This window comes from Protopterus annectens, chromosome 8.part1 (assembly GCF_019279795.1).
Source record: "Protopterus annectens isolate FY-2018-M chromosome 8.part1, PAN1.0, whole genome shotgun sequence".
Classification (NCBI taxonomy): Eukaryota; Metazoa; Chordata; order Ceratodontiformes; family Protopteridae; genus Protopterus; species Protopterus annectens.
The window spans coordinates 417,945,050-417,972,661 of record NC_056742.1 but is presented as its reverse complement, the minus strand read 5'-3'; the positions used below and the strand labels follow the sequence as shown (position 1 = coordinate 417,972,661).

General features: G+C 35.6%; 1 protein-coding gene across 3 annotated transcripts in view; it reads left to right on the top strand.

The window, feature by feature from the left end:
* SNX20 (sorting nexin 20) overlaps window positions 1–27,612 on the top strand; it is a 168,448-nt gene that overhangs the window by 75,397 nt on the left and 65,439 nt on the right. For all 3 annotated transcript variants that reach the window (XM_044081986.1, XR_006366093.1, XR_006366094.1), the window contains exon 3: window positions 9,220–9,371. In XM_044081986.1, coding sequence (XP_043937921.1) covers window positions 9,220–9,371 — 152 coding nt within the window. The remainder of the gene's footprint in view (window positions 1–9,219; window positions 9,372–27,612) is intronic.

Sequence of the window (27,612 nt, the reverse complement as noted above, 5' to 3'; positions counted from 1 at the left end):
TGGTGGGTCTTAGTGCAGAGAAAACATTTGCCAGAGTAAGCTGGGATTTTATGAGCAGAGCAATAGATGCATTTGCATTCCCTGATAACATTGCAAGGTTGATTAGGAGACTATATGAGGGTTCAGAGGTGAAAATTAAAGTTGAGGGGGGGGGGCCTCCTTTCTCTGACAAGTTCTGATTGAGTAGAGAAACCAGGCAGGGGTGTTCTCTTTCCCCTTTGTTATCTGTGTTATCTTTAGAAATATTGGTAAAGAAAATGGGGGACTCAGAAATTCAAGGATATAGTTGGTATGGTAATCAAGAAAAATTGGGTTTATTTGCAGATGATATGATTTTATATGTGATAGAACCAGAAAATGACATTTCAGTGTTGTGAAACATTCTGAGAAAGTTTCATGTCTTTTTCAGGATACAAAATTAATGAAGATAAAACAAAGGCAATAGTTGTAAACAATTTACCCACACACAAATTGGTTCAGCAATACCCATACTTATGGGGACATGATAAAATGAAGTACTTAGGAGTATGAATTAAAATGGATTCTGATTTGACAGCTAAGGATATGTGAGAACAGAGTAAACAAAAGATAATACAAAAACTGAGAAATTGAAAGTTCTGTTTTATGGATTTGGATAGCCAGATACAAGCAGTGACAATGTTTAGTTCCTTTGGATTTATACATGTCAAATATATTTATCAACCAGAGGAAAAGTTGTGGATAGCAGTTAATAAAGACTTGAAGGATTTTATCTGGGAGGGGAAGAGGTCAAGAGTCAAGTGGGATATGTTGATCATTTCAATAAAACAAGGTGGTTTGGGATTACTTGATTTGAAGGGGTATTTCAGAGCTACACAGATAAGGCTCCTATACATAGCACAAGCAGAAATCTATAATTAGAACTGGAAAGGGATGATAATGAAATGGCAGGGGGGGGTCAAGAAATTAGGTGAGAGTGAGATTTTGGATGCAGATCCGTAAGGAGAATAACAATAACCATACATAATATTATATTCGTAAAGCTGCAGAAAGTATTTTAAGAACTAAGCCAAGACGGGAATGAAGAAAAGAGATTGTGCCAATAGGGATGACTGCAATTAGGGATACAGAGAATATGTAAGAGGGGCTGGAATTACTGGAGAAAATTGGCAAAGGAACCAAGGTATTGGGGACAAGTAATTAGAGAGGTAAAGGTAAATAGAATGGGAAGAGGCCAATAATACATTTTGGACTGCAGGCTAGAGGTTGCCTTCCCTATTAAGGACTGATATAAGAGTATAGGCCAAAGAGAAAAGGAATGGGGATCCTAAGTAAAAGACCATTACTGGTAGAGTTTTTAGTCGAATCAGAAAAGAAATTGCTGTTGAAAAGGGATAGTTAGTAGGGTATGTAAAATACTGCATGATAATTATAGGAATCAATTAGAGAAGGTTAGAAAGGATTTATATCAATGTATAACTGCTTATCTCATTAGTGATGATTAAAATGTTTTGGTACCATTATTGATGCACTTAAACACTGGTGTTATCTTGCCTGTTAAGTCTTAACTTAACATTCAAAGACATTATACTAATGGGCAGCTTTAATGTCCCTGGTATTTCTTGGGTAAATCTTTTTACAAAAATTACTTATGAAAGTATTAAAGAATTTTTTATATCATATTACAGTGAGGACTGATCCAAATTGTCACTGAAGATACCAGGTGGGCTGACATTCTCGATCTGGTTGTGACTGACAACCCTTGTTTTATTGACAACTTAATAATCAGGTTGGTTACCCCTTGGACTTTCATATTGCAACTCGCTGAGGTTTCAGTCAAAAATACAGATGTCAGCATTAAGGGTTCATAAAAAATACAATTGGAAGATAATCAGTTATAGGATTAAGTAGCATCAGTACAATTAACCGACCGACATCTATGTTTATTGAATCACGAGTAAATCTTTACATGATTTACTGTTTGGAAGCATTGAATCCAGAGTTACTCATTAGCAAAAAAGTGTTTATATGAGTGAGTGTGTGTGTGTGTGTGTGTGTGTGTGTGTGTGTGTGTGTGTGTGTGTGTGTGTGTGTGTGTGTGTAATTGCCAGTGAGTTAGACAAACACAAAACATCAAAATCATTGATGACTACCATTCATTGCAACTAAAATCAGCAAAAAAAAGTAATCACAAATGTAAATCAATAGGTTGCATTTGCAAAAAGAAAAAAATTACTTGGGAGTCTGCCTCCCAAACGCCTGTAAATTACTAACTTCAGGTTTGCACAAACATGAATATAAGGGAAATGCCCTGGAATCATGGAATAGTTAATGTAATGAATACCAACCATTGCATAGTTTGACAAACTGTACTGGCAACAAAACACATCAGGCTTTCCACACCTCTTAAAATGCGTGTATGCAGCAATAACTCTTATAACACACACACACACACACACACACACAAATATAAATGTGATCATTTTTAATAACAATAGTAGATCTCTTAAGAGGAAATTAGAATGGAGAAAATAGGTTTTGTTAATAAACTTGCTGTGGCTATCGAATTTAAAAGTACAATAAATTCTGAACTAAGTGCTTTTGTCTGATTAGTACATATTAAAGATTTCATCAGAGTTGAAAATTCCTTAATGCACAGATACTTAAATAGCTGGAATTCAAATGGTAAAACAAACTGCTTAAGGCAAAGAAATTATTTAAAGATACCGACTTCACATAACAAAATTTCCCTGAGGACAAAACCATTCCCTTTTGTGTAGACATATGAAAATACATCAGCACTGTTAGATTCAATTGGGAAATTATTTGACCACCAGAATTAAAGGAGCTATTAGGGCCAACCCCTATGATAGTATTTAGCAAAGGTAGAAATATCAAGTCATTGGTAGAGAAGGATGTTGGCAGTTGGAAAACTGGGTACACCAAGGGTCTTTGTCTTTCAGCTTTTCCCGGTTAAGGGTCGCCACAGCTGAACTCCGGTCTGCTAATGATTGGCAGTAGATTTTCACTAAAGCAGAGGTGCCAGCTTGACATTCAACCTTCAACGAAGGCATGCTCATTTACGCAGATCCTGCAAAATTTGCAGGTTTATACATGAGGGGCCTTATTTCTCTGTTGTTAATTTCAGGAGCACCATTGCACGCACTGGTAAATGCAACTGCAATATGTCCAATATTGTATATTTGGCTTTATGTACCTCATGCAGTTGTTTCTATGTGGAGAAAACTAAAAGGAAGTTGAATTAGAGGGCTAGTGAGCACCTTTATGAAATTAAGAAAGGCAAGGTCACTGACCCACTGTTTAGACACACCATTTCATGTCAAAATTTTAAGAAGTCTGTATTTTTCATTATTGACCATGTTATTGTGGAACCATTTAAGGGTGACTTAGAACTTTTATTGGAAGTCAAGGAATTAGCATGGAAAATGAGGCTTAATACCTTGGTGCCACTAGGAATTAATGATGTGTTATCTTATATTGTTTACTAAAGAAGTGAGCCCAGTGTCTTTGATTGGCTTTATGCCCTTTGGGGTATTTTGGTAATACACATTAAATATTAGGGTAGAATTGCATATTGTTGATTTGAATATTCTGATTTAGGATGATGTTCAATTATATTGTCATATACACAGTTTGTACTGTTTAGTATAAATTATTACAAGGAGAAAGTTTCATATATTTTATATTACGGTTTATTTATATAGTGTTTTTATTGCAAGATGTATGTACACCTAATATTTAACTTACATATGTTTTAGTATCTTAGTGCTTATATATGTGTTTTTACTGCTCATTATATCCTCGGGGAAATTTTGTTATGTGAAGTCTGTATCTTTAAATCATTTATTTGCCTTAATACAGTTTGTTTTACCATTGGTGAGTTCCAGCTATTTAAATATTTGAGTTCTAGGAATTTTCAACTCTGATGAAATCTTTAGTAATTACTAATAAGATAAAAGAGCTTAGTTCAGTATTTTAGTGCACTTTTAATTTCAATTAAAGTGTCTGGTTAACTGCTCGTTTTCTTTTTTTTTTTTTTTTTGTGGACATAAATGTTTCTGTGGTTTTTGCCTGCTGTGGATACTAATAATAAAAGAAAAAGATTTTATAAGTGAATTATTAATAGTATCAAGAACTCTCAACAGCCAACAACCTTTGTAAAATATGATGTCTTTTCACATCACACACCCACTCGGTCAACACTATACAACACTGTTCACTATTAAATCTAGTTTTGACAGATTATAAACTAACATTATAATTCCTGAGAGGTTAACTTGTCCTATTATATCTCAGTTAGTAATAACTTCAGGAAAAACCCAGTCAAGCTAGAGTTTTCACTGTGTGATACCTTAAACCTCCTGTAACAGAGGCCCATGGGATATATGCAAATGACCCATTAAGTACATCAAGTGTTTCAGCTCTATGGCTTCTGAATGTTTTACTTTTTTTCTTTTTTAAGTCTTTATGGATTCCTTCAGGCCAAAAAAGTCAAACCCTACTAGCTGTGGAAATGTGTGTTTCGGCCTTCTTATGACCTTGTCAGCACAGCATAAGTGAATTGTTTGGCAATACTTCAGAAACGCAGGGTATTTAAACCCAGCTGATGTCCATAACCATTAAGGTTCACTTATGCTGTGCCAATGAGGTCATAATAAGGCTGAAACATGCATGTCTACAGATAGTGGGGTTCGGCTTTATTGGCCAGAAGGAATCCATAAAGACTTAAAAAGGAAAAAAAGAAAAAAGTCATGGACATTCAGATGCCATATAGCTGAAACACTTGATGTTCTTAAGAGGTAATTTGCATATATCTCATGGGCCTCTATTACAGGAGGTTTAAGGTATTACACAGTGAAAACTCTAGCTTGGCTAGGTTTTTCTTGTAGTTTTTACTAATTGGCTTGTCTGTGTGACCTTTTCATTTTTTTTAGTTTGGACATTAGTTGGGATATTTTGCAGACACCTTAATTGTTATAGACATCAGCTGGGTTTAAAGACCCTGTGTTTCTGAAGTATAGCAAAACAGTCCACTTATGCTCATTGATGAGATCATAAGAAAGCCGGAACATGTATGTCCACGGCTAGTGGGGTTTGGCTTTATTGGTCCAAAGGAATCCATAAAGACTTAAACAAAATGTATGTACATTTAGAAGCCATATAGCTGAAACACTTGATCTCCTTAAGCGGTCATTTGCACATATCCCATTGACTTCTATTACAAGAGGTTTAAGATATCCCACAGTGAAAACTCTAGTATGGCTAAGTTTTTCTTGTAGTTTTTGCTAATTGGTTTGTCTGTGTGACCTGTTCACTGTTATATCTCAGGGAATAACAAAAGAACTGAGAGTTTTGACCATCAAATAAAAACCTTAATGTGGAAAGTTTTACAATCCAATGCTTTTTTTTCAGTGCAATACATCTTAAAATATAAATTCCACATTTAAATAGATAAAAGCCAATAAGAATTCATCTAACAAATCATATGATACACTCATAACCATTACATATACTGGGTTATTGAAAAGCTAGAGCACATACTGTTTAAATTTCAGCATTGGTCTAACACTATTCATTACATTCAAACCAGGTGCATAATCCACTCTAAAAAAATGAATCAATTTATATTCAGCTAGATCAGTCAGCAAGACTAAAATTACCAGCATATTCAGTTTCTCAGGAGATGATAGAATGATGTTCTAGTATAACAAACAAACAACTTTTATGGGGCCTAATTCAGTTCCCCTCCATAAAGTTACTAACAATTAAAAATCACTTAATACTGACATATTTAATATTTAACAAGCTGTTGTGAATAGGTACTGTTCCTAGCTCATGAAAAACATCTATTATAACACCAATGTTTAAAAATAATAATAAAAGTGATATCAACAACTATAGACCTATCAACTTCACTGCACTCCGGGCAAATGGTTAAAAAGGTGCATCACTGAAATGCTGCAGAACAACAAAACAGATGTCTCATTTTTAATGTAGCTCAGTGTGTGTATTTGTAAACGGTAGATCTATGTTGAAAATGTTATTCCATTTCATGATCGAATTACCGAGGCCTTGGGTCTCGGTCTCTCATTTGGAGTACTTTTCTTATACTCATGCACAGCCTTCTTCTCCCTTCTTCGCCATATAATCTACTAACATTTTATCAAGCCTAAGGTTAATATATTTCTGGGAAAATGGATTATGTCATGGTTGACCAATAGAATCCAATATATGACCACGAAGTGCATAAGCTCTGACTCTTCCTATCCTAGAGTTCAATAAGCCTTGGTTCTTTTACCAATTTTTTTAATACTGTACTTACATACCTTCTTCAAGCTAAGATATGATAGATAAATAAGTACAGAGATGATTGTATGACTGGGTTCATTGCACAAAATGAAACTGATATTGAACATTTTAATTCTTATATGAGACAGATCAATAACAGGGCACCATTTAGTTATGACAAATGTAATGTATTTTGGAAAAGCTGGAGTTCATTTACCTGTGTACCTACTACAATATCCACTAAAGGAGATAATCCAATATAAAGACCTGATACTAACCATTATCACTTATCTTTCCTTCGAAAATCATGCTTAGCAAATAAGTACTAAATCTATGCATCAAGGGGGATACATGTTTAAAAATCTTAGCATATGAAATGAGAGCTGCCTTAAGTTATTGTACAAACCATATATTTGACAAATCGTAGAGTACAATTACATGTTTTGTATCTACAATGCAGGCCTGCTAAATCCTCTTGCGAGAGTACAAAGAAAATTCACCAAGAGGATTTTCCTTCACAAAGATTATTTTTACAATAGTAGATGCAAATGCCTCAATATATAACCTTTTCCTTACCATTATAAACATGGTAAATTAATATTTGCCTACAAACTTGTTCTATGATTGTAGTTTACAAGTTATTTTGGACATAAAAATGTATAGTTGTCGTTGAAGACATCAGGCTAAGAAGTTGGACTTAGGTACTATGAGAACAGTTATGTCACTTTTACTTAACTCAAAGATAGGTGGTATTATAGCAATAACCCATGGCTAGGTGTGGGTAATGCTGGATTTACCCATTGTTGGTCTGGTTTGTCCTTGTATAATGGTGCTGCGCTACCCTTATGCTTTTTTCCCTGATATCATGGGGCTTTCTTGATGCACTGTGCACGCGTATGGGACTTACGTTCTCACGTTTATGCAGTACACCAGTGCTGTGTAAAGGAAGCAATGGAAAAAGGAAGAACTCTATTGCTTTTTTGTTTTTGTTTTTAATTAAAAAATTAATTCAGAGACTTCAAACATGGGAGAGATGAGACAGAGAAGATATAAGGATAATAGGGTGCATTTCTCTGGTGTTGCATAACATACATGATTATCCTTGTATTTTTCTCTGTCCCATCTCTCTCTCTCTCTCAGTCTTTTGAAGTGTCTGTTTTTTGTAAGTTTTTTTTTTTTCAAAAAAAAAATAAAGACAAGTAGAATTTTTGTAGCATGTATTCATAGAAAAAAGTCCTGGCGACTGGACTTTTTTCCATTGGTATATGCTCGATTTACAGTGGGCACAGAAGTTGGGATGACCAATCAGCGTGCTCATTTTTGAATGTTAATACCCAGTTATTGTATAATATGGAAACAATTACCACTTCAAATCAGAAGGAAGTAAGAACTTAGAATCCTTTAAGAGATGACTAGATTTGCAGTCTGCAAGTGTTTGATCAATACATTTTGGAGTCACTGTTAATACATAGCCATATGGCCTTAATGTTGGTACACAACTTATAAAGTTATGAACTCTTATAGTGGCTATGTTTACACTGTAAGGGACACAACCAATGTGAAATAATAACAATGATGATGATAATAAAATATGAAAAAATTACTTTTCTTTGCCATTTTATTTTTTGGTTGAGGCAACAGACTTTTTGTTCTTTCTTTCAACTTGTCTTTTTAAACTCATTCCAGTCTGGTCCATTGATTCATTAGTTTTCACAATAATATTTAATTGAAGATGTTTTACCACTTCTTTCAAAAAACCAAATACTTTTGGTCCATCTTGAAGGAAAATCTTAATTCTTACAGGAAAGAGAAGACAGACTTTTATGTTATATTTCAGCAATTTTTGGTAGATGGTATGTTTTTCTTTTTCCTATAACTCGAGCATTTGTTATCAAATCTGACTGTATTATTGCCCACTTTGGGAGGACAGTTTGTCAAACCTGGAAATTAAATGAACTAGTCTAAATCTCAGTGGTGTCTTTTTTGCTTTCATGATCTGTAAGCTCTTTCTGTGCCATGGATAAGTGACTCTGGGTGATTTCATTTTTTAGGGATCCACAAGAAAAGGAAGGATATTATATTTTTACCCTCTAGCATCTCGGGTACTTCATGTATCCCTATGTTATTCCTCCTCTCTCTGTTCTCTGAATCACATTTTTCTGACAGCCAGTTATTTTGTCTAAGAAGAATCTCTGTGTCTCTTCCTCAGTTTCCCTCAAAATCATTCAAACCTAATTCTGTTTGATTAACTTTGGCATTTTACTGTTGGACCACGTCTTTGAGAAGAGTTATGTGTTTACTACAGTCTTATTTTATAGAATTCATTTTAGCATCAAGATTACCTATTTTCTGACATATTTCGTGGATATTTGACATTAAGTTTTGAAGTTCTTTCTTATGGCAAATTCTATTTCAGAAACTTTTCTTTTCAACAAATGGCATCCACTAAGTAGATTTATGAATGGGTGTCCCAAGACAACTTTTGTGGTCCTATTGCTTGGGTGATATAGATGATAGCCCGGTCAAGCCCATTTTGAAGAGTATTCTATGCATTGCTTCAAATTTCACCTGATACACATATTTCTTTCTCATGTGTATATTTGCTTTCCTCAAGCGTGCATACCACAGTAATATTAGTTTAAGTATGTGCATGTGTATAACTCTGAAAAAGAGAAGCCTGCAAAAGAAAATCACAGTTCTTTGCAGCTCCATAGCATTCAGAGAAGCAGTTGTTGTACTTGGCATTCAGAAGTGCGATCTTCTCAAACTACAGAATTGGAACACTTCAAATAGCTCCTTTTTACAGATAGTGTGTAGCAAGGCATGCTTAAATGCAAAACTATGTGCTTTATGACAAGAACAGGAAAAAGTGACAACACTTCTTACTTGGAAAAAGTCCTGAGACTCAAATCCATGTTTTGTGTTTTACAGACAATTGCAACAGTCCAACCTCCAGCTCTTCAATGACAACTAGAGAACTTCAGGAATACTGGAGAAATGTTAAATGTTCAAAAAAGCCAGTCAAACTCCTCTTTGAAATCCCATCTGCTAGGATTGTAGAAGATCCTGATGTAAAATATGTGGTAAGTTGCAGCATTTATGATTGAATTAACAGTATTTTATTTTATTTATTGGATTGTTAACCAGCTGGGTGAACAGGTCCAAAGATCCTTTCAAGCTACAACCATGGTCAGTGAGACTTATGCAGTTAACAGTTACATAGTCTTACTATAAGAAAGATAAAAAAAGACAATGGCATAATAAAAAAGCTTTCAAACTGTAAATTGCTATTCACAAAGCTAAGTTGTCTTAGTTTTTGAATGCAAATAACTTATATACATTGTGCGTGACATATGCTTTCTGGTTTTAAAACTAGAACTCCAAACAAACAAGGTTAAATTCAAGACAATTCAACTAGTTAGTAAAGTGTAGGCACAGTGTATATGCTGCTATTTATTTTTATACACACTTTATATGTAGATAATTTTGAAGTACAGATTGGATACTAATAAGATAGTTTCTGAGTATAAAGTATTACTATTTTGTTGTGATTGTACTTTGGAAAATTTTTAAGTTGTACAGTGGGTGATTTTAACAATGTTTCTTCACTGCAACTGATAAATGTATACTGCAGTCCATTATAGATTACAAATACAGAAATGTGTGGTATTTAATATGTGTAAACCAGTAATGCTATAAATTACTGAGTTACATCTGCATGACGGTGTAACCAGATGAATCCAGCTCGTCAAAGCTTAATCTGTATGAAAATAAATTGGATCATGCTCCTGTATGCTTTACGTGTACACAATCACATATGCGCACACTATCTTCATAGTCACACCAGTGTGGAGAAAACAAAAAAAAAGTCAAATGAATAGTGAATCAACAAGTGCTTGCGATAGTTGTTCTAGCAACGGGCGAGTTGCAGCTTATCCAAATGGGATCTACAAGCTGAAACTCAAGTACTACATACCTGACCATAGGTAGGGTGAGTGTGTGATGTTTACATTTTCTTTGCCTGGAAATCTTAATGATGTAGATCCCAAGACATCTTCATCTAAGAACTGATTCTGTATGGCTACAAAGTGACAGTCCCCTGCCAAGATGTGGCAATACAAAAGTAATGCAAAAAGCTGCATAATTAAAAAAAACGATATTACATTTGCTATCTTTAGTGTTTTACATTTTAACTGTATATAGTATTTTCCTGAAGTCAGACCTGCTCACCCTGAAGTCAAAAGCTAGATGTTAGCAGTGAAGAACCAGTGCTGCTTATAAATTACAGATTTCCTTCCCCTTTTTGGCTCTATAAAGAGCTGAAGACTAACTTTGTACCGCACAGCAAGATTCATCTGTCTTATGCTCTCCTCCTTGTGTAGTCTCTACATTCTCTCTGTGCCATTATAAATGTCTGATAGGTGCTGCAGTTTTCCACTCATTCCAAAGATAAGCTGTATGTCATTTGGCATTCCTCTTACCTTTCTGTATGTATGCATGTTGTGTATGAGTGAGTGTGTATGTTTGCATCCTGGGGTGGACTGGTATCCTTTCCAGTGTTAGTCTCTCTTCCTTGCACCCTTTAAGTACAAGGATGACCTCTGATCCATCCATAGGCATGAATTGGATTGAACAGATAATTAGAGCATAAAATAAATAATTTGTGTAGCCTCAACTCCTACTAATAATTAATGAGACTACTATGTATAGTTTAAAGAACACATCTGTACTCATTAATTTCATAAAAATATATTCTTTTATGGGTTCTTGGGTTTATACTAAACACCTGATCTACAAGACCATTAAGAGCCTTGCTACTACAGTTTTCCTATTCATCCTCTGCATAATGCAGTGTGTGGCTAAATTCAGGATGAATTTATAGTTGCCCATCCATTTGTCAAGGTTATCTTTAAAGAGAGTGAGAATGCTATTTTAACATGGAATAGTAGCTTGTTTTAAAGGTAGGGTAGCCTTTGGGAGAGATATGTGCCCTCACTAACATGTCCTGTTTCTATTACAGTGTAGCTTTAGGTCCATAGAGTGGGTATTTGTGTTGTTTCTAGTTTTATGAACGAATACAGTTTTAAACAGGAGAAGATCATTTGTAGCCTTTTAGGACATATAGAAATGATGTGAGATAACCTATTTCATGTTATCTGTCATTATGTCTTTCCTGTACAACTGTTCAGTAGGCAAAGCTTTATTTAATTTGTACTTTATTTCTGAATTTCTTTTTACCTCTGATTTTTCTGTTTATCAGAGGAAACGGGCAGGGTGTTGGTAGGTGCAGTGTAGCCCTTCCAAAGAGCTTAGCTAGTTATAACATGAGCAGCGACCATCAGCAGTTGTAAGAACAAGCTGTGTGATTATACACCTTAGAGTGATGTAAGAACAAGCTGTGTGATTATACACCTTAGAGTGATGTAAGAACAAGCTATGTGATTATACACCTTAGAGTGATGTAAGAACAAGCTATGTGATTATACACCTTAGAGTGATGTAAGAACAAGCTATGTGATTATACACCTTAGAGTGATGTTGATGTGCATGACTGGTGCAGTAGGTCAGAATAAGTGCTTTATGAAGAACTTCCCTTTCTACAAGATGGGCTTAGTTTACTGGTGTGTATACTGTGGCATGGTGGGTAGTGTTGTCTCCTCATAGCAAGAGGCTCGCCTGTTCAATCCTCGGCTGGGGTGCCTTCTATGTAGAGTCTGTATATCCTCCTTGTGTTCTTTTTTATGTTCTCTGGTGCTCCGTTTCCTCTCACATTCCAAAGATGTATAGTAGGTGGATTGCATACACTACATTGGCCTTAGGTTCGAGTGTACGTGTGTGGTACGGAAGACCAAATGTTGTAGAACTAGCCAATTCTTTAAATGATTATCCTATTAACAATTTGCTAATGCATATTTTGTCTACTCTACTAATAACCTATGTATGTAAAGTAATAACACAGGAAACTTGTATTCTTCATGTTAAAATTTAATGATTTGATTACTGTTATTCATTGTAAATCTAGATTTGCTGTGGATGATTGTATTTGTGCAGTTGGTACAGCTTGGAAAATTATTGTTACATATATTCATGAAAGAGCGGATGAGATAAATAATATAGGGCAAACTGAAAACAGAATACATTTAGAAAATGAAGTGCCCTCTGCTAGTGAAGATCTCCCAACAGTAACAAAAATAAAAGCAAGGGAGACTGTCACAACAAATAACTAGGAAGAAAAATAAATTCACTAATGCATTTAATGCTAACAGAAAATATACTAAACAAAACTACACTACTTTGATATGTAATGCCTAGATTACAGGGAATTAATAACATCGTTGATTGACCAAACATTCAGTCTACAGAAATGTACATCTTTATTTCAATGTATAGAAAATGATGCAAGTGGCAGGTTAAAAAAAATCTAAATTTAAGTTGGAGGGATTAAAAAACATCTCTGTAAGAAAAAATAGGTGAAAGACTGAGGCTGACAACTTTTCTCAGGCTGTAGAAGTACAAAGACAGCTAGAAGAGAACTGTTTGCGAATGGTATAAGTGGTGAAATAATGAGATTAAGAAGACTAATGGATCTGGATATCATTCTTTGTAACAAATGAAAGAGCAGACTTTATTGATTTAGAGGTGGGCAATTCTTCAGATTAGAAATGATATATTAGTAATTAAGGATTCAGTTATGAAAGGAAGTGGTGCTCACGTTTGCAGAGATGATGAACATCAAATACTGCTGTACCTGCAATGAACAAAAATACCGGATGAGAGTACGGCCTTAGGATACCTAAATTTAAGGGAGTATGGAGATGTTTTTCTTCATGCTGGATCAGATTGTCTCATCTTCAAGATCTCACTGATTGTTATTAGGGGACCTACAGTCCTGCTAGATAAAATACCATATACAGGTGTTAGGACGTATGTTTCACAAATCACATATGGAAAGGAAAATCAGTTTAGCATGATTGAAAATATTGTTTTGATAAATACCTCTATGAAAAGTTCTCGTTTTAAAAAGAGGGAATGTCTGTACGAATCTGAGCGTGTGTGTAGGAAAGGTGGAGGCCACTTGCTAAGAAAAGGGGAGGGAATGTTTGCAGTAGATATATTACAATGATGTTCTTCGTGTTTCACTGTTGCAGTCTTCACATAAGGGTTATCTGGCTCCCGGTAGCCCTCAGTCAGCCCGAATACCAGAGTCCTTGGTATATGACGTCTGCTGCTGCCGGTTGTAAAACTGATGTCAAAACGTCTGGTATAAAGGGAGGCAGCCAACGCCATTTCCTCAGTCTTTCTTGCCACTGAGCCCAAAGCAGATGCAATTCGCACTAGTGCCGGTTGGCCGTTTACCTTCATTTTCCTTTCCGACTACCAAGCTGAAGATGCCTTCAGATAAGTACCTCATTGTGGATCCTCTTTTCTTGCTTTAACGAATGTCAGATAAAGTTAATAACTGTCTTGCCTGTGGAAAACAGACTCCGCACCATGATTTCCATTCATTTTGTATAACTTATTTGGGCCTTCAGCATGACGTCCCTAACTGCGATCTCTGTGTTTCCCTTAACCTACGTACCATACGCCGTAGAGCTAAGATGTTGTATAAGCATTACGGAGTCTGGCCTAAGTTTGTCGGTATGGCGTCTTCTGGTCTCCTGACTTTGGATATACCTTGGAAACGCAAAGACAAGGACCACAACAGGCTTAGGATTAAATCTGCCGATGATGCACCAGTGAAATTGGTCGTCAACACAGCGGTAGTCAGTGAGGCGCTTTCGCAGCCCCTGCACTCTGCAGATTTTCAGTCGCAAGCCTCTGCCAAGACCTTTACGGAGTCCTCCATGCCGCAGGCTGCTATTTCATCTTCAGACCCTCCACCTGTCACTGCCTCAGATGGGTCCAGAGCCACTTTGTAGGCACCGGCTTCTGACGCCTCTTCTTTTCGACATGAGACCAGAACCAGACCGACTACCTTAGTTCAGACTTCTGCAGTTGCTAGGCCTCTCAAGTCCCTCCGGATTGCTAGTAAACCTTCCAGCCGCAAACCTTCTCACAAGCAGGCGTCAGCCTCCCCTCCTGTGCCTCAGTCCCAGTTGGTAAAGATGGCTGGTGATCTTCTTTCCCTGATTAGGGGCTGTCACCCCCCCTTCAAAGAAGGCTAGGGAATTATCTCCTGATGTTTTGTCTGTCTCAGATTCTGAGATTTCCAGTATGTCTGCTGGTGAAGAAGGACATTCTCAACTTTTTTCTGGCTTTGAGGAGTCTGATGCTGAGGACTCTGTCCCTTCTGCCTCCCCTCCAGAAGATTTTTCCTTTGGGGATACTTTGAATACCCTTAGGGAGCATTTTAAATGGGAATGTCAAGATTTTCCACAGTCTAAGAAAAGAATCAGGGAATTTTTGGATTTGCCTCAGCATAAGCCTCTGGCTATACCTCCAGTTTTAGAAGTTGTGGATGATGTTTTTATGGAAAATTCTTTAACTCCTAATTCTGTTCCTCCTGCCCCCAGAAAACCAGATAGGTATTATAGGGTTCATGAATCTCATCAATTCATTTTTAAAAACCCTACTACTGATCCAGAAATTATTTCTCAAGGCCCCAAGGGTATTAAGGCTACTCTTGCTAAAAACCCTGTGCCTTCTGATAAGGAGTCTAGGGCCTTGGACAGGTGGGGTAAAAAAGTCTATACCTCTGCAACTCTTGCCATTAGATCCATGAATTGTCTTTTTCACATTCTTAAGTATCAGCAGCATACTTTGGAGGCTATTAAGGCTAAACTTGGAGATATTCCTTCCATGATGGAGAACAAAGATTTACAAGACTTACTGAATTCTGCCACTTTAGTTAATAAGCATTCACTTCATTGTGGTTTTGACACTTTGGAGGCTTCTTGTAGAGCAGCAGCCACTGGTTCTGTAATTAGAAGGCATGCTTGGCTCAGGGAGCAGCCTCTTTCTGAACCTGTTGAGTCTAAATTGTTGGATGTTCCTTTGCATGAGGACAATCTTTTTGGTAATAAGGCTGAGGAGGTACTGAAGAAGTTGGAGGATAAGGCAAAATCTATGCAAGCTGTAAAAGATTTCCTTCAGGTTCAACCTTCTCGGTTTAGTAGGCATTATCCTTCCAAGAATTGGTCATTCCCTGATCCTGGCAAGCAGGGTCACTCTAGGTCCAGGGGTTTCAGATCTTCCAGAGGGCAGCCTTCTGCCCCTCAAAGGGCTAAGCAATGGCATTCTTCTTCTGCTAAACTGGGGAGTTCTAAGTCAGCTTCCCAAAGCAAATATTCTCAATGACTCCAGCCTTCTTGTGCCTACCTCTGCGGGCCCTGGGTTTCCTTTGAGATGAAGGTTAGCCATCACAGACAACAAATGGGTGTTCAATATGGTAAACCAAGGTTACAAGTTTTACTTTCACACCTTCCCTGTTTTATAAGGGTACCCAGACATACCCAGAACTCTCAGGGCAGAGGTAGAAATTCAAACTTCTTCTTTACTGATTATGGGGGCTATAGAGCCAGTTCCTGCAAATCAGGCATGCCTAGGTTTTTATTCAAGACTTTTTCTGGTACCCAAGAAAGGGGGCACCTGGCGCCCTATTCTGGATCTGTCTATTCTAAACACTTTTCTGATGATTCCCAAAGTCAAGATGCTCACCCTTCAACAGTTACTACCAATGTTGGGCAAGGATTCATGGCTGGTAACTTTGGATCTCGAGGCTTATCTCCACATTCCAATAAGGGAAAGTTGCAGGCAGTTCCTTCGCTTCAGGGCTGGGGAGCAACACTTTCAATTCTCTGCACTGCCCTTTGGCTTATCTACTGCTCCCAGAGTTTTTACCAAGTGCCTGGCTCCAGCCATTGCTTTTTGCGAGCAGAGAAACATTCAAATTTATCCTTACCTGGACGACTGTCTCATTCAAGCGAACTCCCCAGAACAACTAGAAAAGGATTTAGATTTTGTGAAGAACACTCTCACCTGTTTGGGTTACACTGTCAACGAAAAGAAGTCAAAGTTGGTTCCTACAAGGGAGATTGTTTTCCTGGGAGCGATTCTGAATACAGCCACCCAGATGGTATTCCTCCCTCAACAGAAGCAAGAAGATCTTTCGGCTTACTTCATGAACTTGGCAAGCATGACCCAGCTCTCTGCAAAGCAATTCCTGCAAGCACTGGGGTTCATGGCTTCATGTATTTTGATGATCCCATATGCAAGGCTGCATATGAGTAAACTTCAATGGTACCTCAAGAACCTTTGGTGCCAACACACACAGGACTTAGACTTGATTCTTCCCCTGATTCCCTGTCTACAAATGGAGTTCCTCTGGTGGGCGACAGCCTGTTGTCAGAACAAGGGTCTGCCTTTCCGCCCACTGCCTGCCAACCAGACTCTCACCACAGATGCCTTAGATGTTGCATGGTGGGGGGCTCATCTGGAAGGCAGGGGCATACAGGGGACTTGGAGCACCCAACAGATTCATCTGCACATAAACTTAAAAGAATTGATGGCAGTGCAGCAGGCCTTGCTGGCTTTCAAGGACCTACTCTACCCTGGGACTCTGCTGATCAGGGCAGACAATACCACAGTCATGTGGTACATCAACAAGCAAGGGGGGACTCACTCTTACCCCTTGTGCAGACAAAGCATGAGACTATGGTCCATAGCAGCATCCATGGGCATACATCTAACAGCCCAGTATCTTCCAGGGAGGCTAAACTCCTTGGCGGATCATTTGAGCAGACATGTTCTGGATTCTCACGAGTGGCAACTGAACAGGGACATTTTCCATCACATCACTCATCATTGGGGCACCCCACAAGTGGATCTTTTCTCCTCTCACACCAGTCATCTCCTTCCAACCTTCTGCACCAGGGAGTTTCACAACAAAGCTGGGAGGGTGGACGCGTTGTCCTTCCCATGGACACATCTCTCAATTTATGCATTCCTTCCTCTGCCTCTTCTTCCCAGAGTGCTGCTAAAGATAAGGGACAAAAAACCAAAGGCTATTCTGATAGCACCGGATTGGCCCAGGCAGCATTGGTATCCCCTCCTTCACAGCCTTTCCCAGGTTCAGCCTTGGTATCTTCCCCTGGTACCAGATCTGTTGGTTCATGGAGGGGGAAGTTCCTTCATCCTCCTCTTCAAACTCTGCATTTAACTGCCTGGCTAACACTTTAAATCTTTCCCAGCAGGTGGATGAAGTTCTTCATGAGGCCAGGAGGCCTAACACCAGAAAATCCTGTGCAGATAAATGGAAGAGATTTTGCTCTTGGATGCTGGCTAAAGGAGAAGACTCTTCTCATCCTTCTCTTTCACTCATTCTTGACTACCTAGCAGGATTGCTTAATGGTGGACTTTCCTTTTCTTCAATCAAAATTTATGCTTCAGCAATTTCAGCTCATTGTTCTTTTGAGCAACCCATTTTTTCCTCACCCCCCTGATGAAGCAGTTCCTGAGGGGAGATAGTAATATTAGACCTCCCAGAAGAGCTCCTACTCCTGCTTGAGATCTTAATTATGTCCTGGAAAATCTGCCTCCCTTTGAACCAGCTGCCTCTGCGGATTTGAAGTTTCTATCCTGGATGATTGCTTTCTTTTTAGCTGTTACTTCAGCTAGAAGGGTATCTGAGCTGCAAGCCTTAATGACATAAAACCTTTCATTATTTTTCACTCAGATCGAGTTTCTCTGAGAACTAATCCCTCCTTCATGCCTAAGGTAGTTTCCAGTTTAACCCTTAACCAGTCTATTCACCTGCCTACATTTTTCAACAATCCCCAAAATAAAGGGGAAAGGATTCTGCACTCTCTTGATGTGCATAGACAGCTGAGACTTTACTTAGACAGGACTAAATCCAAATCTGAACAGTTATTGGTTAGTTTTATTTATTTATTATTTATTTATTTGTTTATTTATTTATTTATTCCAGTTTGGTGACCGGGGAGGTCCACTGGGCTCAAGAGCCCGTTTTCAGTGGAGGCCCGGGGAGAAAAGCTCCACAATACAATGTTACAACACATAATGATGATGCAAGTAAAAAATACAAATAAAGTACAAAGATAAATTTGATTTACATACAAAAGGGTTGAATTTCCAGACAGCTGATAAAATGCAGTCAAGTAGGTAGTCCTTCAATTAAGCAACTAGGAGGTTAAAGAAAAATGTCCTGGAGGATGATAGGCAATAAGCATAGGGTTGGATGTAGATATTAGTTACATTAACAATTTTGCTCCTGGGGCTCAGGGTAAAGCTATTTGAAAACAAACCATCTCCAAATAGATTGCTCATTGTATTCACTTTTACCTGCAGCATGGGGAGGTTCCCCCTCAGGGTATTAGGACCCATTCTACTAGAGCAGCCTCTAACTATGCAGCATTTCTGAGATGTGTGCCTACTAAGGACATTCTAGAATCAGCTACTTGGTCTTCTGTCCATACTTTCACAAAGCATTACAATCTACCTTTGTTTTCTAAATTCTCTGCAGTTTGCAGGGCCTTCTTACCAACCCTTAATCTGTGATCCTTCCTCCACCCTTTGTCTTTTCCCTGGGCTTTGGGAATCAACCTATATATGAGGACTGCAACAGTGAAACACGAAGAACATAGTACAGTTGTGTACACTTACCATAAATGTAGATGTTCGAGTGTATTCACTGTTGCAGTCCTGTTTTCCCACCCTCCATTCTCCCTTTTTCCTAAGGCACAGACTATATACATTTTTATTTTTTGGATGACATGTGTCCAGGGTGCTACCTTCCTGGGTTAGCCTTCTTTTGGGGCCTCCTGACAGTTAAGGCAAGAAAAACTGAGGAAATGGCGTCGGCTGCCTCCCTTTGTACCTGACGTTCTGACATCGGTTTTACAACCGGCGGCAGCAGATGTCATATACCAAGGACTCTGGTATTTGGGCCGACTGAGGGCTACAGGGAGCCAGATAACCCTTATGTGAGGACTGCACCAGTGAATACACTCGAGCATCTACATTTATGGTAAGTGTACACAACTGTACTTTTGACTTACACAATACAAGGCTTTTGTGAGGTCATAAATTTAACACTTCACAGATAGCAAATTTTGATTTTTCTGTGCTTGTTGTTAGAGTAAGGACCTTACATTAACAATCATATACAAGAGTGACCAACATGCAGCTCAGGTAGACTTCCTCCTAATAAGGAAAGGACATTGGTGTTGATTCAAAGATTGAAAAGTCATCTTCAGTGAAAGAGCCCACAACATAAATAACTGGTGGCCCAAATCTGCTGAAAGCAGTGACTAGAGATTTCTCTATAGACAGAAAAAAACTAGGATGATGACCTGGAAGTTGATCAGAGCATAAGCACAATTCAGGGTTGGGTTATGGCCAAAATGTTGATCAGTCAACAGCACTTTTTTTTTTTTTTTTTTTTTTTTTTAGCTCTGGTTCATTTTAACATCTCTGACAGAATTTGTACTTAAAAAAACTCAAATAGAGCGTTTCAAAACTTGATGGATTTATAGTTGAACATCTGCTGACAGATTTACTACAAAAATAACTGAAACTTTTTTAATAGCTTTTTCCTATCAAGAAAACTAGAAAGAACTAATTTTCTCAGAATGAGCCACTCTAAGCCCAGTGTACAGGACAGTACTATGAAAAAAGACATACTGGCTATACTAAGTAACATCAGTGAGGTATCTGTAAATTTGAAAGCAAAATGGACAATTTTAAAGAAGAATATAAAAAACAAGTTGAAATGCTGAGTGAATCTCTTAAACAACAATCATCACAAACCTATATATGTATAAAAGAGGCAGTGTCTGATTTTGATGGAAGATTACTTGAAAATGATAATAACACTGAATGTCTTCTGAAACAAAACAACTTATTCCAGGATAAATAAGAAGACTTAGAGAACAGGTCTAGAAGGAATAACATCAGGATTTATGGGATTGCTGAAAAAGAAGAGGGAGACAGTATATTATAGTAGAATTTAAAAGGTAAAATTTTTCATCTTATTTAAAGTTAATCATTATTATGATGAAAATTATGTTAGGTGGCACACCTTCTGATATCTTGGCTTAGCTGAGTAATGTACTATTAAATATAATACAAGACACAATGACACTAAAGAGGCATGTTAAGTTACACTCTGGGTCCAGTAGTGTGCCATACTTGACATTCAGTAGCTATGTTATAAACAAAGCATAAAAAATATATTTTCTTACATATATAAAAGTTATTATTGGAATGTTATCAAATAATTATAATACCATTCACACTTTTACAAGTTAAACCTGCATCACACATAACTGTTATTTTTTAATGCAAGTTTATATGGTATGTCTCCTTTAAAAATTACAGTTTGCTTTATATGAAACATCTCATACAAATAGTGCTTGGTGATCGTTTAATGTTATTTGAGTGCAATGGCTTTTTAGTGATTGGGATACTTTGAGATTTTCTTTGCTGTTTTTTTTTTTTTTTTTTTGGTGGTTTGAACAGATTTGAAAGATTGATGTGTGTGTGGAGGTGGCTTGGATTCACTTGTGAGCATTTTTGTATGAATTGTAAGTGATGGACTGTTAATTTTCAAGCCCTTATCATGAAAACCTGCTTGAAACAACTTAGAGTCATGAGCACTTTGCTGATGCTGCAGGAGTTCTGAAAATACTAAGAACTGTCCAGGTTACTTTCTTCCTGTCTAAAACTAAATAATCATATTATTTTGACTCATATGCTAAGATGTTAAAGAATACAAGTTAGATAATAAAAACAGTGAATTGCATTGTAAACCACTGTCAGTTATTAAACAATTCTGAATGCTTGCTACTGATAATATTCTTGACATGCAGTAGCACACAAGGAGGTTATACTATGCTATAAACAAAGTATAAAAATATACTTTCTTACAAATATTAGTTATTATTGGAATCTTATCACATAATTAGAGTAACATTCACAATTTTACAAGTTAAACTTGGATCACACATAATTATCATTCTTTTAATGCACGTTTAAAAATGACAGTTTGCTTTATACTATACATCTCATACAAATAGTGCTTACTGAATCATTAAATGTTATTTCTTTAAATACAATAGCCTTTTTAGTGGTTAACATACTTTGAAATGTTTTTTGTTGGTTTTGTACTGGTTTGGAAGGGTTAGAAGGATTGATGTATAAAGGAGAGGTGGCTTGTATTCACTCGTAATGTTTTTGTGTGAATTGTAGCTGATGAACTGTTCATTTGCAAGCCCTTCTCATGATCACCAGCTTAACTAGAATCATGAGCACTTTTGTAATGCTGCAAAAGTTCTAAAATTCTTTGAACTGTCCAGGTTACTTCTTCCTGTCTAAAAGTAAATAATCTTAATATTTGGAATCATATGCTAAATGTCAATGAATACAAGTTAGATAATAAGCAAAAGACAGTGAACTGCATTTTAAACCACTGTCAGTTATTAACTAGTTCTGAATGCTCGCAGTATACCAAAGGACAGTTTATATACTAGCCTATAGAATGACACTTCTGGTAAAAAAAATCTAGGATTGTGTTTCTCTGTTATTGTCTCTTTATAATGATAACAAAACTTAGTATCTCAGAACAATTTATTATGGAAATTTTGAATCTTAAAAGGGAAGATTTTTCAGATGTAGATTGTGCCGTTCGATTCTCAGCTAGAGTGTCTTCTGTGTGAAGACATGCGTGAATGGGCGTACCTTCGTTGAAGGATGTGCATCAGGGCTGGCAAACTCGGCACGTAAAAAAATCTACTGCCAATCATTAGCAGACCGGAGTTCCGCTGTGGCGACTCCTAACCGGGAAAAGCCCAAACAAACAAACAAACAAACAAACTATTAGACGTAGCATTTAAGGAAAAAATAGGACTGATTATAACAGTAGTACTAGATTAAAAAGTATTAAATATATAAGGGTAAATATAAATGTTCTGTTATATGACACTCTACACTAGAATTATAGCTAAAATATAAAACCTAAGAATATAGTAATAGTACAAGACATAGTATACAAATAGAAAGAAATGAGAATAAGTAAATTTGTATACAGTTAAAGAATATAAATATGTCTACAAGGGTGGGAGGTTGGCATAGTGGTTAAGGTGTTCACCTTTTAGGCACACGTTGCAGGGTTTGATTCTCTCTTGTGGTAATTGGCTGGGTTTGGACTGGTCCACAAGGATAGTTAGCTCGGTGCTAATTTATGAACTTATGATCCTATGAACAACTTTACACACAGTAAATAAAATAGAAAAAATAGAAAATCACCTGACCTATAAATTAATAAATATGAAAATAACTGACTTCCTCCCTATAGTAGACTAGGGAGATAATGTGAGGTACAAAGAAAAATGATTGTAGAGATATTCAGTTTGGTCAACTTATAATAAAGATTCTGAGTACCTGTTTAACTTTTATTATTTATAATAAGTCACACATGGGCTTTTTAAGATGATGCAGACTAAAACATGAGACACATTAATATGAACCATAAGCATGAGCCAAGCAATGTTAGTCTAATGGAGAGTCTGAGATGTAGTTTGTTCATCTTTTTCAACAAACAAGGAATATGTTATTCCATTGTAGAATGTTTTAGGATTATATCATTAGATAATTTTTATTTATTTCAAAAGTTTTATCCATGGCTGAAGATTTCCTATTGTTATATATAAAGTATATAATAAGTTATGTACATAAATGCAGTTTCATTATACCTGTGTTTTTTTCTCTCTTCTCCTATCCCCGGGTCACCGCTGAAAATTGGCTTAGTTCCAAGTCGGACTTTCCCGGTTAACAAATGATAAATAAATAAATAAATAAATAAATAAAATATAAATGTCTGATTTAAATGCATATCTATTAATATTACTGGATTGAACAATCCAATATAGAGGGGGGAGTCAGTTCAAATACTTGCAATTGCATAAAGCTCAAATAATATTTCTACAGGAAATATGTTTTCTTAATAAAGATGGTTCTGTCTTTTGAGCTAATTCCATTTTATGGAAGAACTTGCTAGTAATGCCTAAAGTAAAAGATATCTATGTTGATTAAAAATGGTTATGTTAAGCATGTTATAACTAAGTGGAACAGAAAACTATATACATTGTTGAACTCTTATTTGATTCCAGGGGTTGCAGCTAAAGATGCAAAGAATTACTTAGACACTATAGCCTGTTACGTGAAAGATGAAGTCATAATGGTTGGTGATTTTAATTGTATTTTATTAGACAAAGATTCCATTGTAGATAAAAAAAACTGAGAATCTTCAGCTGAACACTTAATGAATTTTGTAAATCTAATTTAAAGGATATATATGAGCTAAGGAAAACAAACTCACTTCAGTTTACCCATTATTCATATAGATATGGAACATAAACAAATATTGGTAAAATTTTTTCTCAAACAATCTGTTATCAAATATACAGAGAAGTTTCAATAGTTTCATGTCCATTATCAAACCATAATGCTATAATCTTTAATATTATTTTAAAAATTGACAATTTAATACATCACAGGAGATTACTTATTAAAATAAGAGGATTCTAGGATTTGTATGTTAGAGATCAAACATTTCCTAGAAATGAACATGAATGGTTAAATAACTAACATTGTCCTGTGGGATTCACTAAAAGCTTAATTAAATGGAAGAGTTACAAGGTGGTATATTAGTAAAACAAGAGAATGGGACAAAGAATTGAATACACTACAGGCCAAAATAGACACACTAAAGTTAAATCTAAAACCAATGATATTATCAGTTAATTTGAACTTAAAAACAAAATATGTTGAAATTCTAAATCATAAAATTTCAATAAAACTGGAAAAACTTAAACTTCCAGTATATTCAGTAAATCCTTTAAGATTGAATAAACTTGCTCTTAGATCAAAGAAAATGAATAAACTAAATCATATCAAAGAAATTATAACACATATAAGTAATAAAAAAGAAAGTTGAACATATATTAAAGATATTCTTGAGAGCTTGAAAATAGTTTATAAAAATATAAAATAATAATAAAAATAACCTAGATAATGATGCTACAGTTGAAACTTTTCCAAGGGAAAATATAAACAAGTGAACAAATAAAAATGATAAGACCATTCACTTTAACAGAAATAAAAGATAACATAAAAAAGTTAAAAAACAATAAGGCACACAGCTTAGATGGTCTTATACAAGATCTATATAAAATGCTACCAGATGATGATGTTAAAATATTAGATACGATCTATAGAGAAATAAATACAACTGCTGAACCCCCCCATCATGGAAATATTTCCTCACATCACCTATTTTAAAACAAGATAAGGATCCTACAAAGTGTTCATCATATAGACCCATTTCACCTTTAAATGTGGACTATAAGATGCTCATGTCCATTGTAGCTAACAGAATTAATCTACTTATACCTAAACTGATCAAACTGGGTTTATTTTAAATAGACAAGTACGGGATAATATAATAAGAATGCATATATTAATAGACTATGCAAATAAAAATAAAAAAGAACTATCATTAATCTCAATTTAAATAAGGCTTTTGACTCAGTTAATTTGTCATACCTGTTTAAAATCTTAGTGTATAATTTTTCACCTGAGCTAATTGCATTAATTTCCAAGTCATACAATAACTCTTGTGCTTATGCGAAAATAGGTTCTTTTCTTTCTAATTCCTTTAAATTACAAAGTCCACAAAACAAAGCTGTCCATTATCACCTTTACATTTTGCATTAGCTGTAGAACCCTTTGCTAACAGTACTAGATCCAATAAGAATATTAATGGTATCAAAATAAAATAAGGTTTTGAACTCAAGTTTTAACTCTTTGCTGATGATATTTTACTAACAATAGGAACTATAGAAAATTCATTTGAATGTATAATTATTTCTATGAGTCAATTTGAAGAAATCTCAAACTTAGATTTAATCACAGTAAAACAAGTGCATTATTAATTCATAAAAACATTAAAAAATCATAGAAAAATTTTCCAACTTCAATTGGAATAACAATCAAATGAAAAACCCTGGTATAATCATGATGTCTAATAGTAAAGAAATGATGCAAACTTTTTAACAGGTTGTTGATAACATTTTACGTTTACTTAAAAATTGGAACTAAAATATTGTTTGTTTTACAGTCTTTAATACTATCTCCATCAAAAAAAGATGAAGAAGATAAATAAGATTCTACTTAATGTTTTTGGCATCCTAATAAACCTAGGATTTCCTTTGATTGGCACAGAAAAGGTTGGGATAATGATGGAATAAGATTCCTTGATACTCAGTTGTATGCTACTTAAAGCAATTGTAAAAATTATAGTGTTGTGGATAAATTCATCTTATGATTCAAAATGAAAACAAATGCATCAAGAAATATTATTAGTAAATAATAAATCACAACCAGCCATAAACAAATAGTACCTAATAGTTTTAGCTGGTTATTAAAAGATTTTTCTATAAATTATATTATACCTACTTCTCATCTTTCCAGAAGTTCACATATTCTAACCATTATATTAAAGATTTAATATTGTCTATGTTTCAAACTGCATATACAAATGACTAAGAAACTCATAACTTCAACAAAATGCTAGTATTGAAACAACAAAGTAACTTATTTTATTGGCATCAATTCTTAAATGAAGCCGATACATTTACTGTTGAAAATTTAAGTCCAAATACAATCAAGATTCTGAGAGTTGGTTAATTTTACAGATATTACGAGACTGTGAACACAGAGATAAACAAGATATTTAATCTAGATAAAAAAATGTTCTCCAAATTATTGGAATTCTTAATAAATAATAATAATAATAATGCAGTGAAAAAATCATATTTGTCAAATTTATAAAATTCTTAAGTTAGATTTAACATATTAAGACAATTCCTATTTGAACTATTTCTGAGGAATACAAGAAAATAATATTGAAATCTACAGATAAAACTACATCTTCATTATTTTTGGAAAATTTTCACTTGGAAAGTTTTAACAGAACTTTTGTCACTCCTAACAAAATTAGTTATGTATAAATCAAACAGAGTTTGAATGCTGGAGATGTGATTCTGAAATAATTGATTGGACACACATTTTATATGAATCTGAAGTCATCTCCCCCTTTTTGGTAATAAATTAATAACTTTATTCAAGATGTATGGTCAGAGATATGTAATATTTCTAAATCTTTATTTTTTAATTAATGCTCTGATTGCTGAGATAATTCTAAAAACCCAACTGCATCTTTTTTGGTCTATTCTTGCTATAGCCAGAAAAGTAATTACTAAAAATTGGAAATATAAAGTTACCCCCTCTAGTGTTTAATTTATTAGTATGGCGAAAATTGTTTGCAGTAGTGAATTGTATACTTTAAACATGAGAACTTCTAATATTACACATTCATATAAATCTTGGCTTAAACTTAAAGACTTGCTTGAAAAATATTAATTGTTGTTGATGTATAACTTTGATGTATCGCTCAGTTGTGGACCTATGTAAATAGTTATTTGTTTGTTTTATAATTGATTTGTTTGTTTATTGTTTTAAAACTAAATTAAAAAAAAAATGTAATAGAAATATTCAGGGCTCTAGCACATCAGAAAGAAGAGGAAAAATGTGGAGATGAAGAATGGCAGTGCCATAAAACATCATGTGTGAGGACTATAGAACAGATATGCAGCTGTGGAGCTGAGCCAGGTATGAAAATGATGTACATACGTAAAGCTGGTGGTGGAATGCAGAAGTCCAAGAAGTTATCAAAAAAAAAAAAAAAGGAGTGCTAGAAGAAGTGAAAGATAGAAAAGAAAGACCAGGCTAAGAAGGAACACAGGTAGGTAACAAAGAGGCTAAGAGAGCAATTGCAATAGGAAAAAACAAGGCATCATAGGCACTTTACCATCTTCTGGAAAGTGAGTCTGCAAATGGCACAAATAAACTGTTTTCAGGTTGCAAGGCAAAAACAGAAAGATAAGGAAGATAGTTATCAGACACCTCTTATAAAGGGATGCCAGCAACAGTTTGCTGACCAGTACTCAGGACATCAAAGGCGGATGAAAGAAGTACTTCCTGCAGCTGCTGAATGAATAAAAGCAAAAAGAAGCTGCACACAGCCTATGTGAAAAACAAATAATTTATCCTACTAGAGGTAAAAACAGCACTGAAGAAAATGAAGTTTTGGGAAGCAGCAGGCTCAGATGAAGCCACAGCAGTTAGGCTCAAGATGTTTGAATCAGGGGAAAAATAGCTCCACAGAATACTCAAAGCAGTATGGAAAGAAAGGTGTATTCCAGCTTACTGCAGAATAAGCATTTTAGTGCCAGCGTAGAAATACAA